The following is an 18630-nucleotide window of genomic DNA, read 5'->3' as shown; positions in this document are numbered from 1 at the left end:
AAACACCAATAACGGTTACAATGGGATGTACCATTTGTCATGCACTTCACGGTGGTTAGCAGAATACGGTTGAAGATGTATTTATTTTTTATTATATTTTATTTATTTATTTGTTAAGCATCCATTCATCAAATATTTGATATTGGATAGAGCTTACAATATCAGGTATCTTCGACCTTTAAAAGATCGATGAATAATTTTTTTTAGTGATTTGTGGTGACTTATTAACTGTGTATTATTATTTTCGGTGTTAAAACATGTAAAACGTGTGAAAAGTTTTGTTTACTAATTGCCCAGAAATTGTGAAGATACTGAAATTAAATGAATCTGGTTCAGAATCTTGTGTGGAGTAATTTTTGGTTTTCTGAACTGAATTTACTATAGATTAATTATTTTATCGCGTTGTCAGGCATTTCACACTTATTCACATTTTTATCACTGCTTCTTCCGGATGTATAATGTATAGTCTTTGATAGTTGAATTGTTTGGAAAGGCTAGTCGTATGATGTTGTTTGACTGCTTGTAGAACAGATGCGTGAAATGATTTTGAAGTAGATCGTGATTTGTCTCTCAACGACAATTATTGTTGTATTTAACTTGAGTGGTGTTATTTCTGTACGTGCTGAGGTTTGGAGAAATTTGTGAGTGCTTCAGTTTGTTGTGATACTGCTGAAAGGAGATGTTTTTGTTGTTACTGGGAGGTTGGCGGTAGTAACGAAATTGGCCTTTACGTAGTTGTGCCGTTCTTTCGAAGATGGATCAACAGAAGCAAGATGAACTGCTGCGGCTGCAGCAGGTATGTATTTATTTTACTGAGGTACAGTAATATTTATGAGCAAACATAGTACCCGCTGGTGACAAGTGCAGACCAATTAATAATATAGGCATCATCTGGCATCGTAGATGTAGTACAGATTTTAATTATTAGTGGTAGCGAATTACTGACTTTCATTGAGGCTAGAGGGTGATACTGGGCGCTCCTGGAATTGTAGCTGAGTTGACAGACTCATCTTTGGTGTAACCCAAGCACTCAGTTGAATGACTTGTTGCAACCAGAAATTTAACTGCAAGTTCGGACTTGTAGGTTTGTCCAAGGTGACTTCAGCAGAATGAAATGGAGAAAATAACTGCGTAGCTACTGATTAGTTGTTTGCAAATGATAAACGACTTGTTTCGACATTTTATGTTACTCCTTGAATCATTGTTCTGTCACATATTTAGGATTTTAGCGGCATGCTTTTCTAAAGTTTTTTTGCTAAGGATTACATTTGTTTGGTATTTACGAAATGTATTGCATACCGGTAAGCCATAGATTTTATATTTTTTATTCAGAAAGTTTGAATATGTACTGCTGTTACTAAGATTAGAACCTATGCAGTAAGTTAATTTTCCTGTTTTACCGTGCTACTGTAGTTTGTAGTGCTGGTAAATTTAACCAACCATAATTTACGGTTTTGCTTCAAATGTATGCAGAGACAGCTTTTGAGTTTGCTGTCTCCTGACTCATAGATGTCTGTAAGGCCCATACAATTTTTAGCTCAGTTTAATTTTTCTCTTTTTAACAGTTCATTATGTGGCAGCGTTACGTAAATTACCTGAACTCTAAGTAATAATCTTGATTACCAATGATATACATAATTATAGGCCTAATTATTTTGTTGGGAGCAAAAATATCGTTACCCATATAGTTTAATTATGGTATAATTCTTATGTATCCCAAACCAGTTCGGAATCCGACAGAACAGCTAAGATTTATTCATTTATTTTTAATTATAGAATGTAGGCCTATGGGAACCACCAAAGTCTATGTATGTTCTTGGGTAAATTTGGATAAGGAGCTAGAAAATCTCAACAAGAAGTTACATAGACTGATAAATCACATATAATTCAGGACAATAACGCTTAATCTGTATCACTTCAGGTGGGAGGGGGGGGGGTCACCTTCATAGTCTCAGATATTATTGAATTTAGCATTTGTTAAAATGAAGGACTAAGTGAGGAACATGTATTTTTTTGTTTTCTCCAAAAAAAAGAAAAAAAAAATCTGCTCTGAGATACAGCCCTCCAAAGATGACAATGCGCATACCATTTCGATGAGCCGATTTTGGAAAAAATTTAATATGCTGTATCACTGCAACAGTTCTAGGTATTTTGTTGGTCTTTTTCTTTTTAATTGGAAGATAATTGCTTCACGATTACAAAGAAATCTTCCATTTGGACTTATCGGTCAAAGTTCTTTTACTATACTGCTCTGAACTTTTTTTATATAATTTATGGAAAAATGTTTTTCATAAATGCCAAATCTATAAAATTTGGATTTTTTTCTGTTGATTAGTACCATATAGTTCTAAATTCCCTGAAAAGGTGAGCTTCCACTTTTTGGTTCAACAGGTTTTATAAACAATTGAAATTTTTGCGATACATAACACCAGTTCCGATTGGTTCAACAGGTTTTCATCACCCTGCACCAAAGGAAGATACTGAAGCATTGGAACGCATTTTTAGTTCATTGACTGACTAATTTCAGTACAAAAAAAGAGGGCCCATAAGTTGTATAAATTGATACCTTTAAGTCTTTGGACTTTTCACAAACATTTTGGAACCATTTAAAATGCTTGAAAGATGAGTCTCTCACTCATCTTTCAAAACTAAAATTATATTAAATAAGGCTAGGTTTTGATTTTTATGAGCTTGTTATGTGATAATGTGGTAATAAAACAGGTTTTATATATCGCAAATATTTCAGTTGTTTAAAAAACCTGTTCAACCTAAAAGTGGAAGCTCTCCTTTTCAGAGAATTTATAACTATGTGGTACTAATCAACAGAAAAAACTTTTAAAAAAATTTCCCATAAATTATAAAAAAAGTTCAGAACCCTGTAGTAAAAGATAAGTTGAAATGGAGAATTTCTTTGTAATCATGAAGCAATTATCTTTCACATTAAAACAAAGTTTTTTCAAAAATTTGTGTCTTCAAAATACACTCCTGGAAATTGAAATAAGAACACCGTGAATTCATTGTCCCAGGAAGGGGAAACTTTATTGACACATTCCTGGGGTCAGATACATCACATGATCACACTGACAGAACCACAGGCACATAGACACAGGCAACAGAGCATGCACAATGTCGGCACTAGTACAGTGTATATCCACCTTTCGCAGCAATGCAGGCTGCTATTCTCCCATGGAGACGATCGTAGAGATGCTGGATGTAGTCCTGTGGAACGGCTTGCCATGCCATTTCCACGTGGCGCCTCAGTTGGACCAGCGTTCGTGCTGGACGTGCAGACCGCGTGAGACGACGCTTCATCCAGTCCCAAACATGCTCAATGGGGGCAGATCCGGAGATCTTGCTGGCCAGGGTACTTGACTTTCACCTTCTAGAGCACGTTGGGTGGCACGGGATACATGCGGACGTGCATTGTCCTGTTGGAACAGCAAGTTCCCTTGCCGGTCTAGGAATGGTAGAACGATGGGTTCGATGACGGTTTGGATGTACCGTGCACTATTCAGTGTCCCCTCGACGATCACCAGTGGTGTACGGCCAGTGTAGGAGATCGCTCCCCACACCATGATGCCGGGTGTTGGCCCTGTGTGCCTCGGTCGTATGCAGTCCTGATTGTGGCGCTCACCTGCACGGCGCCAAACACGCATACGACCATCATTGGCACCAAGGCAGAAACGACTCTCATCGCTGAAGACGACACGTCTCCATTCGTCCCTCCATTGACGCCTGTCGCGACACCACTGGAGGCGGGCTGCACGATGTTGGGGCGTGAGCGGAAGACGGCCTAACGGTGTGCGGGACCGTAGCCCAGCTTCATGGAGACGGTTGCGAATGGTCCTCGCCGATACCCCAGGAGCAACAGTGTCCCTAATTTGCTGGGAAGTGGCGGTGCGGTCCCCTACGGCACTGCGTAGGATCCTACGGTCTTGGCGTGCATCCGTGCGTCGCTGCGGTCCGGTCCCAGGTCGACGGGCACGTGCACCTTCCGCCGACCACTGGTGACAACATCGATGTACTGTGGAGACCTCACGCCCCACGTGTTGAGCAATTCGGCGGTACGTCCACCCGGCCTCCCGCATGCCCAATATACGCCCTCGCTCAAAGTCCGTCAACTGCACATACGATTCACGTCCACGCTGTCGCGGCATGCTACCAGTGTTAAAGACTGCGATGGAGCTCCGTATGCCACGGCAAACTGGCTGACACTGACGGCGGTGGTGCACAAATGCTGCGCAGCTAGCGCCATTCGACGGCCAACACCGCGGTTCCTGGTGTGTCCGCTGTGCCGTGCGTGTGATCATTGCTTGTACAGCCCTCTCGCAGTGTCCGGAGCAAGTATGGTGGGTCTGACACACCGGTGTCAATGTGTTCTTTTCTCCATTTCCAGGAGTGTAGTATGCACAGTGTCATTTTTTGGAGGGTTGTATCTCAGATCAGGTTTTTTCCTTTTTTTTATTTTTAGTGAACAAAAAAATACTTGTTTCTTACTTAGTCCTTCAGTTTAACATATGCTAAATTCAATAACATTCGAAACTATGAAGGTAAGATTTTTTCCTACACTGTTTGATCTGATATAGTGATATAGACTATGCCTAAAGAAAACATTACAAATGGCCGTAGGAGAAATCTGTGCACAGACGTCCCATTATAAACTATAGCCAGAAAATAACACATTTGTTCTTAATCATACATGCCTAAGTGTTTCCAACATATGCGCATGGGTGGCCACTGTAAACTGTAGCCACCGGAAATATAGAAGCGTCCGATTCCACCCGTCTGTTTTGACCCATGACGTCACAAATACGGTGGAAACGACCATACATATGACTCCAATATGGCACCTATGACGTCATTATGTAAACATGACCACAAACAAGAAAATACATTGAAAAACCAAGACACACACGTTCCACAAAAAACCTAATGAAACTATCGGGAAAAGCATGGGAAATTGGGGGTTTTTGGATGGGGACAAAGTAAATATAAACAAATTTAGACACATACCACCATACTAAACCACACAAAATGACGAAAAAAACCGACAACACAAAACTCTCCAAATTCCACTAAACACAATCTCCTCTGGAATCGGACACTTCCCTTGGCCTATATAGCTCAACATCATCTTCCGATCCCACAAATAACACTTCCTTTGACCTATATAGCTCAACAGCAGCTCCCGATCCCACAAATTGGAATTGAACACTTCCTTTGACATATATCGCTCAACAGCAACTCCCGATACCTGAACACCCACAGCCACAACCACACGTTGGAATCGAACACTTCCCGTGACCTATATAGGTCAACAGAAACTACAGATGCCAAATCATAAAACCCAAAACTACAACCACGTCCACAATCTTCACTACCTCAAAAAGCACAACAAAATTGGAATCGAACACTTCCCTGGACCTGTTATACTTACGACATCTCCACATACAGCCGTCCCTGGTCCGAGATGCTGGAACTTTAGTAAGCCTCATTTCTTCACGACATACTGAACGTTTCACAACTTCATCCAAAAATCCGAGTAGTTGAAGAAATTTTCCCCATCATCGCCGACAACCGAAAACTGTCAGCCATATCCCTACCTACCAAAGACATAACAAAAGCAATTTACCAAAATTCACACACGACAAACAGAAAAAAACTACAATAACGTCGAAATAACAAAACTAAAATCGTTAACTCACTGAAGAATATTCCACTGAAAGCACAGCCCCCAATAACACACACTTGCAATGCTAGCTGTCACGCAAATGAACCCCATACGCCACGTAACATGCTAACCATAAACACACCACCAGAGAGAACCACCAACTGCAACAATACACCACCTATAAACACGCCACACCTGCAAACTAAACCAAAAACATCACCTAACACATCACCAGAGAGCACCACCGATCACATCAAAATAACACCTACAAACACGCCACTCTCACAAACTAAATTCCGCACTGTCGTGACCTCACACACCACAATAGCCTTACGTCAGGTGTCAAAGCCGACGAGTGGGATTGGACATTTCGGTCAACCCTAGCCACCATTACCAAAATATTTTTCTAAATCTACAAATGGTATTAATGTATGTTTGCCTTTCCTAAATCTCTCTCTTAAGATAAGCTGTGTGACCAGTGTTGCTTTGTGTGTGTTCTTACATTCCTTCAAAAGCTAAATTGATTTTTCTTTGGATTGACTCCTGCCATATGTTGCAGCTTTCCAAAGATAACTTGTTTCGATATTATGCCACCAAGACTTATTAAAATGATGGTGTGGGAATACAACTGCCAGCATCCACTTTCTTTGTAATTGGGTGCTTTACCTGTCTTGTATGTCATGTATACCAAATAGGACACTTTTTATCATCAGTTTTCCCAAGGATCTTAATAATTCTGAGGGAATGTTATGTACTCCAGATGCCTTATGTTGAATTTGTCAATTTCTTCTGTTAGTGTACCATTTCCTCATAATCTAGTTGCTCTTTTCTTTCCATATTACTGTCTTCCAGCTGCTTTCCTTTATACATTGTGTATCATAATTAATAGTGAAAATAGGCAGTGATGGAAATGTAAAATAATAGAAGTGAAAATGTTCCAGTAAACATGGGTCTGCAAATGAGCTGTTAATGAAATAATTGTGAATGTGTGTGACTTGGCGGCAGATGCACATCCCCAGACGGTGAAGAAGGCTGGTTGTCAGCTTGTGGAGTTGTAGTATTCTTGTGGATGTCATCATCATTCTTACAAGATATTTCAGTAATGTAACTCATTATCTATATTGGGTGCTTTCTGAGACTGCTCTTTGAGTGGAATGGGTCCAGTACTTACATCTGCAGCCTTATCTCTCCATGGTTGGTTCCAGGCATTCCCTCTGGGATCTGCGGCCACTGGACGCACCCTCAAGCCCGCAATTGTCACCACCCAGGATAGAAGAATGGATTTCTGAAGACATTGGTCCACAGGACACACAACTTGTCAGCCCCACATTGTTTAGCAGCAGGAATAGAACATCTATTGTCAGTTTTCTGCAAGAATGTATACACGGCCAAAGAGATTCAGAAGGCATTTCAACCAGTCGCTCTAGGACAGTAGATATCAGATGTAGAGAACATCAAAGGCTCACCTGTCGAAGACAGACAATGAAATCAATCATTGTCAGACACTGATTTGAACTCAATTGTTCCACAAACTGTGATAAAATGAGGGTTCTGGCACAGACCGTCAGACTGGGGCAGTGTTATAAGAGAATTAATAGAGATAAAGGTGACGTAAAATCCCATGAACCATGACACTGGGTACCAACGCTGTGGAGCCTGGGATCCTGCACTGGATTCCTCAAAATGCAATGGGGTCAGCAGTAGCAGCAGCAGTATCATTCTATGACAACAAGAACTGAGCGTGTGGACATGGGAAACAAACATCAGACAGAGCGCCAGAACAACGAGCTAAGATGGAATGCCTAAAATTGCGTCCCGTTGGTACAGACTGCAGAGGGAACACCTGGAACTGCTATAGACCAAAAACGGGATACCAGCACAGCAGACCGAAAACAGAACTCTCAGGAATGCGTCCAGTGGGTATGGACCACAGAGGGAATGTCTGGAACTGACCATGGAGGAGGAAGGCCTTGGGTACCAATACTGGACCTGTTACACTGAACAACAACATCATCAATATAATAATGGTCATTAATGCTAAAATTTACTGGGTATTTAGATAAGTAATATCAGTATATTACTTTTCTCAGTTACAATCACAGCCACAGTACAACCATGACAAGATATTCCAAGCATGATTATTGTCATTTCTTTAATAACAATAATAATAACAGTAATGTGCTGTGAAGCTATAAGGTTGAAGGGTCCTGTAATTATTACTGCTTCCTGACCCAGTACTTCCACATTCTTTAAAAGTTAAACTTAAGAGCTACACTTAAGTATCTGTCACATATATATTTTAATTAGAAATAAATTAAATAACGTATTGGTGTAATTTTGTATCATTGACTTGTTTTTCAGACTGCTCTTGCAGAGAAGCAAAGAGAGGAACAGGAACTGTTTCGTCTGCAGCAAGAAGCACTTCTAGAGAAACAGCGGGAAGAAGAAATGAGACAGGTAATTTTAAATATATACTTGATTGTGTAATGCTCCCACACGCACCATAGATGACTATAAATGAAAATTTCCGTTACAGTATACTAATTATTTGCATTATCCACGTCACGATATTGTGGTTTTTGCAACATGATAATTGAATTGTGGGGAAGGAAGATATTACATAAATACTTTGTTATGTACTTGTTTGAATTGGACATGTCAAAGATTGTTGGTCATATGTACATATTATTTAAGCTTGCTGCAAAAATAGTGAGGTGACTCTTGAGATTTTTTATATCATTTGGCTGCACATACTTTGCGTATGAAAGGTACTCATCCATTTCATTTCCTGTTTTAAAGACAATTTATTCACTCAAACCAAAATGAACTCTGCAGCACTTCCACTCAATCCCTCCCTCCCTACTGGCTCACTCATTCCCTGTGGTTGCAGCTGCAATCCCCCTTATGATCTTGACAGTGTTTCGTGCATATAGTATTGTTATAATTATAAAAAAAAGTGTGCAAAATTATTTACTCTTGAAATTAGTTGCAGCAGAAAACATAAACATATTTTTCATAATTAGCTTAGGAAAAGATAGAGATTTTGAGGATTACATAATGCATGATGAAATTGGGTAGATAAAAAAATCTACTCACCAAAGGGCAACAGAACACACACATAAAGGCAATTGTAACTGGCAAACTTTCGGAGCCAGTGGCTCCTTCTTCAGGTAGAAGGGTTGAAGGGGAAGGATGAAGGGTGAAGGAAAAGGACTGGAGAGGTCTAGGAAAAGGGGTAGATTTTGGTAAAATCGCCCGGAACCGTGGGTCAGGGAAGACTTACCATACAGATTGTGGAGTAGGCCCTGCAGTTCTGTGTGACTTTTCCCAAAATCTATCCCTTTTCCTAGACCTCTGCAGTCCTTTTCCTTCGCCCCTCTTCCTACCCCTTCAACCCTTCTGCGTAAAAAAGGAGCCACTGGCTCTGAAAGCTTGCAAGTTACATAAGTCTTTTATGTGTGTGTTCTGTCACCGATGGATGGGTAGATTTTTTTTCTATCCAATTAAATAATTTTGCCAATAGTTAATTGTTTTGATTGTTTTTGTAATTATAGTATGTGATGAGTACCTTTAATAGTTAGTGTTTCAACATGTATATTTTCATTAGAATTAAATTACTGTTTCACTTGTCTCAGCTGAGGTAATTCCATACATCAAACTTAATTATTGTACACAAAATTCAGTAGCCTATCTTGTATTTAAAACAAGTAATTAATACATATTTATTTCAAGAACAATTTTTTGATGCCTTATAAGGCTTGAACAAAAATTCTGTTGCAGTGTTTCAGTCTCAAATGTCTTTAAACAGTAGTTAATGTAAGTTGAAAGTCTAGGCATGACCATAAATGCAGGGTGTTGCAAAGTCTTTGCATCAAACATATAGTGTGATAGGTTACATCACATCAAGGGGAACAAATTTTATTGGAGGCAAAATGTTCGTTGGTGCTTCTGAACGACACTAGGTGTCCTTTAATATTTGCTGGTACAAGGACAATACGATTTCACCAAACTAGCAGTGTCTATCAACAGGTGTGATGCATACTACCTACACCAGTAAACTGAAAGTGATTGTCAACAAGAAAACCTTAAGAATGAGTTCCTCTAATCAGAGAAAGATATTTTAGAAGGGAATTTATAACTTCAATTTCGTTGGGCCTATTTCTTTCATTCGGAACAGACTACTGGATTATAGGCAACACGCAGGGCATATGTAGGTTGCAGGGTGTGCGTGCCATGCTGTCTCTCAGGGGCATAACCAAAACAAAAGGAAGCCTTGTGTAGTCAAGAAGTGTCATGGAACATTTTTTCTCTAACGAAAGTCGTTCCCCCTGTCCTGACCTATCATTTCTACGCGTTATATGCAAAAACTTTGAAACACCATGTGTGTTGTTGTTGTGGTCTTCAGTTCAGAGACTGGTTTGAGGCAGCTCTCTATGCTACTGTATCCTGTGCAAGCCTCATCATCTCCAAATAACTACTGCAACCTACATCCTTCTGAATCTGCTTAGTGTATTCATCTCTTGGTCTCCCTCTACAATTTTTACCCTCCACGCTTCCCTCCAGTACTAAATTGGTGATCCCTTGGTGCCTCAGAATACGTCCTACCAACCGATCCCTTCTGCTAGTCAAGTTGTGCCACAAATTCCTCTTCTCCCCAATTCTTTCAGTACCTCCTTATTAGTTATGTGATCTACCCATCTAATCTTCAGCATTCTTCTGTAGCACCACATTTCGAAAGCTTCTATTCTCTTCGTGTCTACATTGTTTATCGTCCATGTTTCACTTCCATAAATGGCTACACTCATACAATTACTCACAGAAAAGACTTCCTCACACTTAAATCTATATTCGATGTTAACAAACTTATCTTCTTCAAAAACACTTTCTATGCCATAGCCAATCTAAATTTTATATCCTCTCTACTTTGACCATCATCAGTTATTTTGCTCCCCAAATAGCAAAAGTCATCTACGACTTTAAGTGTCTAATTTCCTAATGTAATTTCCTCAGGACTGCCTGATTTAATTTGACTACACTCCGTTATCTTCGTTTTGCTTTTGTTAATGTTCATGTTATATCCTCCCTTCAAGACACTGTCCATTCCATTCAATTGCCCTTCCACGTTTTTTGCTGCCTCTGACAGAATTACAATGTCATCAGCAAACTTCAAAGTTTTTATTTCTTCTCCATGAATTTTAATTCCTACTTCAAATTTTTCTTTTGTTTCCTTTACTGCTTGCTCAGTATACGGATTGAATAACATTGGGGATGGACTACAACCCTGTCTCAGTCACTGCTTCCTTTTCATGCCCCTCGACTCTTTTAACTGCCATTTGGTTTCTTGAAAGAGCGTGTTCTAGTCAACATTTCAAAAGCTTTTTTTTTTCTCTAAACCTGCAAATGCTAGAAACATAGGTTTGACTTTCCTTAATCTATCTTATAACTCATAGGGTCAATATTGCCATGTGTGTTTTAACATTTCTACGGAATCCAAACTGGTCTTCTCTGAGACCTGCTTCTACCAATTTTTCCATTTGTCTGTAAAGAATTTGTGTTAGTATTTTGCAGCCATGACTTATTAAACTGATAATTCGGTAATTTTCACATCTGTCGACACCAGCTTTCTTTGGGATTGGAATTATTATATTCTTGAAGTGTGAGGGTCTTTCACCTGTCTCACACATCTTGCTCACCAGATGGTAGAGTTTGGTCAGGACTGGCTCTCCCAAGGCTATCGGTAGTTCTAATGGAATGTTGTCTACTCCCGGGGCTTTTTTTTTTTACTTAGGTCTTTCAGTGCTGTGTCAAATTCTTCACGCAGTATCATATCTCCCATTTCATCTTCATCCATGTCCTCTTCCATTTCCATAATATTGCCCTCAAGTACATCGCCCTTGTGTAGACCCTCTATATATTCCTTCCACTTTTCTGCTTTCCCTTCCTGGTTTTCCATCTGTGCTCTTGATTTTCATACAGGTGGTTCTCTTTTCTCCAAAGTTCTCTTTAATTTTCCTGTAGGCTGTATCTATCTTACCGCTAGTGAAATATGCCTTTATAGCCTCACATTTGTCCTCTAGCCATCCTTCTGTAGTCATTCTGCACTTCTTGTCGATCTTCTTTTTGAGTCATTTGCATTTGTTTTTGCCTGCTTCAGTTATCGAATTTTTATATTTTCTCCTTTCATCAATTAAATTCAATAGCTCTTCTGCTACCCAAGGACTTCTATTAGCCCTCTTCTTTTTGCCTACTTGATCCTCTGCTGCCTTCACTATTTCTGTCTCTCAAAGCTACTATTGTATTTCTTTTCCCTGTTCTTATCAACCATTCCCTAATGCTCTCTCTGAAACTCTCTACAACCCTGGTTCTTTCAGTTTATCCAGGTCCCATCTCCTTAAATTCCTACCCTTTTCCAGTTCCTTCAGTTTTAATTTATAGTGAATAACCAGTTATGGTCAGAGTCTGCATCTACCCATGTAAATGTCTTACAATTTAAAATCTGGTTTCTGAATCTCTGTGTTACCATTACATAATCAATCTGAAACCTTTCAGTGTCTCCAGGCCTCTTCCATATATACAACCTTCATTCATGATTCTTAAACCAAGTGTTACCTATGATTAAATTATGCTCTGTTCAAAATTCTACCAAGCGGCTTCCTCTTTCATTCCTTACCCCCAGTTCATATTCACTTACTACTTTTCCTTCTCTTCCTTTTCCTACAATCAAATTCCAGTCCCCCACGACTATTAAATTTTTGTTACCCTTAACTATCTGAATAATTTCTTTTATCGCATCATACATGTGCAGTGTTACGTGGCTTTATGCTTAATTACAGACTTACTATTTTATCAGTTGATTTGTTTTCACCACGTAACGCCCGCTGTTTACGTCCTCCTTCATTGCTAAGTGATGCATCACTTTTCGTTCTGACGCTGCAACTCTTCCTTTCCTATATCTTTACTACTTTTAATCTATATAAAAGGTGAACTATTGGTTTTGCTGTTTAACAACTTTGTAATAACTCTGGAAGTATTACAGGCATTGGGTCCCACCTAATGTGTCACCCACCTATATGTTTTACATGAACCTTTCAAGACTCAATCGATCTGTTTACAAAGAGAAAACAGAATATCTCTTCCTTTGATGTTGTCCAACAACGACCTAGGAAGCTCGACGCCCTCGCGGCCCAGGCTCTTCCATGGCTCGCGGTAGTTTGCAGCATTCGTTTTATTCCTTGCCCACTTGCCGCTACGTCGAACTTTCGTGGTGATCGTTGGGCAACGTCTTCCACGTTACCTGCAACATAAATAAACTTTCTTCCCACAGTATTTCTGAAAACCCAAAAACAAACTTAAAGAACAATAATAATAACTGTTCTTACAATTATTCATATAAGTCTTGGTCGATTTAATGAGGGGTGGGACAGGCCTAAGCCTTGTGACACCACACGTCTTCAATCTCTTCATCATCTGCAGAGCTAGTTGGCATATAAACTTGCACTACTGTGGTAGGTGTGGGGTTCATGTCTATCTTGGCTATAATAATGCGTTCACTATGCTGTTCGTAGTCACATTTCCATGTTCCTGTTTTTTTATTCATTATTAAACCTACTCCTGCATTACCCTTACGTGATTTTGTATTTATAACCCTGTATTCATCTGCCAGCGAACTTCACTAATTCCCACTATATCTAAATTTAACCTATCCATTTCCCTTTTTAAATTTTCGATCCCACCTGCCCAATCAAGGATCCGTAGAATGCCAGTTCCGTTTCTCCTGATAAGATGGCCTCATGAACAGTCCCCAGACAGAGATCCAAATGGGGGACTATTTTACCTGTGGAATATTTTACCCTTGATGACGCCATCATCATTTAATCATACAGTAAAGCTGCGTGCCCTCGGGGAAAAATTATGGCTGTAATTTCCCCCTTGTTTTCAGCCGTTCACTGTACCAACACAGCAAAGCTGTTTTGGTTAATGTTACAAGGCCAGATCAGTCAGTCATCCAGACTGTTGCCCCTGCAACTTCTGAAAATGCTGCTGCCCCTCTTCGGGAACCACACGTTTATATAATCACATAATGTAATTACAGTGTGCCACGGTGTTCAGTAATCAAATGTATTGTATATTCAAGTAATTGAACCTTGGATTGTGGCATTACAATAGGAATATTACAGTCAAGTCCCCAGACTTGTATTTTAAATAGAAGATGCAGAGCCAGCAATATCTATAATGAAGCAGCTGTATGAATGAGCAAACTGTTGTTGTACTGTGAAGAAACCAATGAGTGAAACACATGTAACAGTAAAAAAAGACAAGAATTGTGTTGCAGTGGAGCTTTGATAGCCTTGTTTCTGCAACATTTGTATCATGTCAGTGACAAATGTGGTTCAAATACTTTCTTTATATATTTTCATAATTAATACTTTATTTGTGTGTGTTCATAGGACAATTACATTGCAGTTTGTGAACAATCTTGGCAAGTCTAGTTGTTGAGGGTTTATGTTCCATTGTGAGGATTTTGAATTGTAACCCATGCTGTATTCGTATTCTCAAGAGAGTGGAGTATTGAAGAACTGCTGAAGCCTGTGTTAACAGTATCCAATATCTTCTGTGCCTCTCGTAGTCTGCCAGTTGTTTGTAAAGCAACTGTGATTAAAGCTGTGCTGCCATTTAGTGTTTACCTAAAAGATCTATCCAGCATCCTGACATATGTGTAGTGAATTGTGTCCCATGCATTGCAACTATGTTGCCATGCTATTTTCATTATTGTCAACAGAAAATTGAAATTGTATACAGAAGTATCAGTTTTATGCTTAATTCTTGTCACTGTTGTGTCCATACTGTGATTGGCATTTTCATCTTCATCATTTTTGGTATTTTGTCATTTATGGTCATGGAAAATAAATGTTTATTAAGTACTTCCTTACACACATGTGCCAACATGTTTGATTTCTTTTCTTATTAAATTCACACACAGCTTTATGAAGTAGCCAGAATTTACTTTCAATAGGCATATCCCAAAGTGCAGCAAGTAGAGACTTACAAAAAGAGTACCTGTACTCACAGTTTTGCAACTACAGGTTCCTCCTTCAGGGAGGAGAATAGGAAATGATTCAGAGAGATAAAGACAGAGGTGCCAAATTGAAGGAAAAAGCATCGGAGAGATTAGGAGATAAAAGACAGTACATACTAAGTAATGTGGCAGTGTGGCAGCTGCATTCTGAGATGATAGACAAGAGGTTGTGACTGAAAAGTAAAGGTGGATCTGGTAAAAGATGAGGAAATGGTTAATGAAAAGAATTATAAAAAGAAGTCACCACGAGGATGAGGGGAGGAAAGTAATTAACAACTGCTACAAAGATTCTGAGGAAGCTAGGGAAGGAAGGAAAAGGTGTAGGGGCTAGATTACCGTACATTTTGACCGAGAGAAAGGCAGAATGTGGAGTGTATCTTCGAAAGCGAATTCCCATCTCTGGAATTTGGGGAATGTCATCCCTAAGAAGAAAAATATTGCTCGTCAGTTGTTGGGCAGTGAAAAAACAGTCACATTGCCATTCAGTTACATTTCATTTTTAGCCGAGATTAGTGCCGGTACAGATTCTGAGACATCACATGTGCTACTAATGGCTTATAAGACGAGCTTTCATTATAAGTGAAATGAAATGTTAAGAAATTTGTTGTTACTGCTCATCTAAGTTTCGTAGGGAGTACGACACTGTTTTCATTGCGGCCCACGTCGAGGAAATTGAGCTTCATTTTCTGCTCACTTCTGTTCTATAATGCTGAGCAGAGCTTTCTTTTACCACTTTTTCCCTCAACCTTTGGCAGCAGTGTAGAAAAATCATGCAGGCAGTATGTGGGATACCAAAATCGTGGCATCCTACAAGCATTGTAATTGTGAAATGTATCATTACACATTTTGTTTACAAAACAAAAACAGATGAGCTGGAGATGCAAGCAGATAACATAATACCCCACAAAGCGGACTGAATACTTTACAATTTATGCCCTGAAATGGGGAGGGAATGTAGTAATAGTGTAAACTTGAGTATTCTTAAAAATGGGGTGCTGTCATTTGCTACATGTCCGTGTTAGCTTTCAGTCAAAGTCTTCAACAGAAAAAGAAGCACGCAACATTTCTGAAGAAGACTGTGACTCAAAACTAATGCACGAGCGTCTTTCTGTTGTGCCTGCCTGTCATCTTCGTGGTAAGCAGCAATCTAGCTTTTCCTTACATTGCTGTATTCCAACCTGGCATTTCCATTGTTTGTATTATATTTCCTACTTTCTCATCTGTCATAGTATCACTCCTTTAGTCACGAATCACCGTGAGAGTAAATTGTTTGTTTGTGGGCCACTCTAGTGCTGTGCGTTTGTGTTTTAACAGTTGTGTTAGAGCAAATCCGTGTCTAAAAGGCAGTAATACTCATTTTCGTCATTTCATTTACAAATTATTTCCGATCAAATTTTAGTAGTAGGCTGGATCGAGAGCACGCACGCCGAGTGCGGGCGCAGGAAGACCTGGCTGCAGTTTGTGAACAGCTGAAGGTGCTGTCGACTGCGGTTAACCGTCCGAAGGTGCCGCCTCGGGGTACGGCAGCAGTGGAGGAACTGGTGCATCACGTGGGACGTCTCAGGGGTCACTCGGTTCGCCCACAGGCTGTGCTGCCGGGTACCTGTGAATGAAGGGCAATAAGCATATTTCATTTTCCTAGGTTTCCAGTATGCACCAACTGGCGAAGCTACACTCGCCACAGAGTAACTGGTAGGGTGTAATATGTTTGCATCATTCGATGTGGAGGATGGATGCCAGGAATTGCCATTTGGCCTCACCCGTTCACCTTGCGAGTGGAAAATTGGCCGCTCTCAATTTGGTTTTACTGAAAGTACTCTTCGGCAGTGGCCCCTTTTTTAGCTTGCATTTAATGTGAATCTTTTGTCAAGTAAAAAGGCCTAAGTGACTAGAAAAAGTACAGGTGACTGCTATATACAGGGTGTTACAAAAAGGTACGGCCAAACTTTCAGGAAACATTCCTCACACACAAAGAAAGAAAATATGTTATGTGGACACGTGTCCGGAAAAGCTTACTTTCCATGTTGGAGCTCATTTTATTACTTCTCTTCAAATCACATTAATCGTGGAATGGAAACACACGGCAACAGAACGTACCAGCGTGACTCCAAACACTTTCTTACAGGAAATGTTCAAAATGTCCTCTGTTAGCGAGGATACGTGCGTCCACCCTCCGTCGCATGAAATCCCTGATGCGCTGATGCAGCCCTGGAGAATGGCGTATTGTATCACAGCCGTCCACAATACGAGCACGAAGAGTTTCTACATTTGGTACCGAGGTTGCGTAGACAAGAGCTTTCAAATGCCCCCGTAAATGAAAGTCGAGAGGGTTGAGGTCAGGAGAGCGTGGAGGCCACGGAATTGGTCCGCCTCTACCAATCAATCAGTCACCGAATCTGTTGTTGAGAAGCGTATGAACACTTCGACTGAAATGTGCAGGAGCTCCCTCGTGTATGAACCACTTGTTGTGTCGTACTTGTAAAGGCACATGTTCTAGCAGCACAGGTAGAGTATCCCGTATGAAATCATAACATGCTCCATTGAGCGTAGGTGGAAGAACACACTGATGAAACTAAAATGAGCTCTAACATGAAAATTAAGCGTTTCCGGACACATGTCCACATAACATATTTTCTTTATTTGTGTGTGAGGAATGTTTCCTGAAAGTTTGGCTGTACCTTTTTGTAACACCCTGTATAATAAGGATCAAAGAATGGACTCATAATATTAAAGTTTAAGATCCTTACACATTGGTTTAGTGCAGATTTGTTGAGGATATTCGAAATCTAAATGTAATACATTTTCTTGAGACAGAAAAGCATCAATGTGCAAATTGGCACTGATCTAGAAAGCACTGCTTGTGCAAAATTCAGGCTGTCCTTTTCTCACATGATGTCCTACAAACCACGGATGGAGGGCAAGAGGCGGATTCCATATTCTTAGAGTTCCAGCGCTGAGTGACTGGGAGGGGGGGAGGGGTGACTATGTTCACCGAAGTGTGAGTGACAGGTTGTAAAGTGTAAGTGTGAGTGACAGGTTGTAAAGTGTTGCGTCATTTGACTGTGGACAATGGCCGATGGCTATTCCTTCAGCAGGGTTTGATAAGGTCCCTTGGGGATGGATTCACTAGTTGTGGAGTCCCTTTAGGGAAATAATGTCCACGACCGGTAAGAAGTCCAATGTGCTGTCGGAGATGCCAGCTAGAGAGAGAGAGAGAGAGAGAGAGAGAGAGAGAGAGAGAGAGAGAGAGAGAGAGGATCCAGGATGTGGGGATGGCCCTGCCTGCACCTATTTATGACACAGGTTGCAGGGTATCTTCAAGTTGTGGCTCATGTTGGCACCAATGACACCTATTGTTTACATTCTGAGGCCATCCTCAGTTCGTACAGGCACTTGGCAGAAGTGGCAATGATGGGAGAATTGTAGGATTCTCCGTGATAGGTCAGGAATGCACTATGCATAGGAAGAAGCTGCTTGAGTTGTACTTGTGGAGTGCATTACATGGGGGTCTTTTAGCCTAAATGATAGTCTGTTTGCTTTGGGCTATTACAGTGTCCTACCTTTGTAATAACCAAGCTTACACCTTATCTTTCGGACAGATACTGTGTACATACATTATTGTCTGTGCGATGCAGGTGTGTCCCTCTCCTTAGTCCTCAACATAAAAGAAATGGCACAGGTCATTCCTTCCATGGGTTCACCTGACGATGGATTAGACGACCCTTCTTTGGGTTTGTCTATGCTGCCTCATTCTCTCATCAGTGTAAGGAAATGATAGATTGCTACTTAAGCATAAAGATGACACGTTGAGTTGCAGACAAGCAGAATTAAGACACTCACACATTAGTTTTCAGGCACAGCCTTTGTCAGGAAAAGAAGTGGA

General features: G+C 40.3%; 1 protein-coding gene across 2 annotated transcripts in view; it reads left to right on the top strand.

Moving 5' to 3' along the window:
• Positions 1–482: 482 nt before the first annotated feature.
• The window catches only part of LOC126175512 (splicing factor 3B subunit 2), a 119101-nt gene continuing 100953 nt past the window's right edge, over positions 483–18630 (top strand). Inside the window, exons 1-3 of one of the 2 annotated variants that reach the window (XM_049922346.1) lie at positions 489–641; positions 736–796; positions 8033–8128. In XM_049922346.1, coding sequence (XP_049778303.1) covers positions 755–796; positions 8033–8128 — 138 coding nt within the window. In that variant the 5' untranslated portion in view covers positions 489–641; positions 736–754. Of the gene's footprint in view, positions 797–8032; positions 8129–18630 lie in introns of both variants that reach the window. The other variant, XM_049922340.1, reaches the window with a different exon arrangement.

This window comes from Schistocerca cancellata, chromosome 1, assembly GCF_023864275.1.
Source record: "Schistocerca cancellata isolate TAMUIC-IGC-003103 chromosome 1, iqSchCanc2.1, whole genome shotgun sequence".
NCBI classification, from domain to species: domain Eukaryota; kingdom Metazoa; phylum Arthropoda; class Insecta; order Orthoptera; family Acrididae; genus Schistocerca; species Schistocerca cancellata.
The sequence above is the reverse complement of the archived record's forward strand: the minus strand, read 5'-3'. Positions and strand labels throughout refer to the sequence as shown.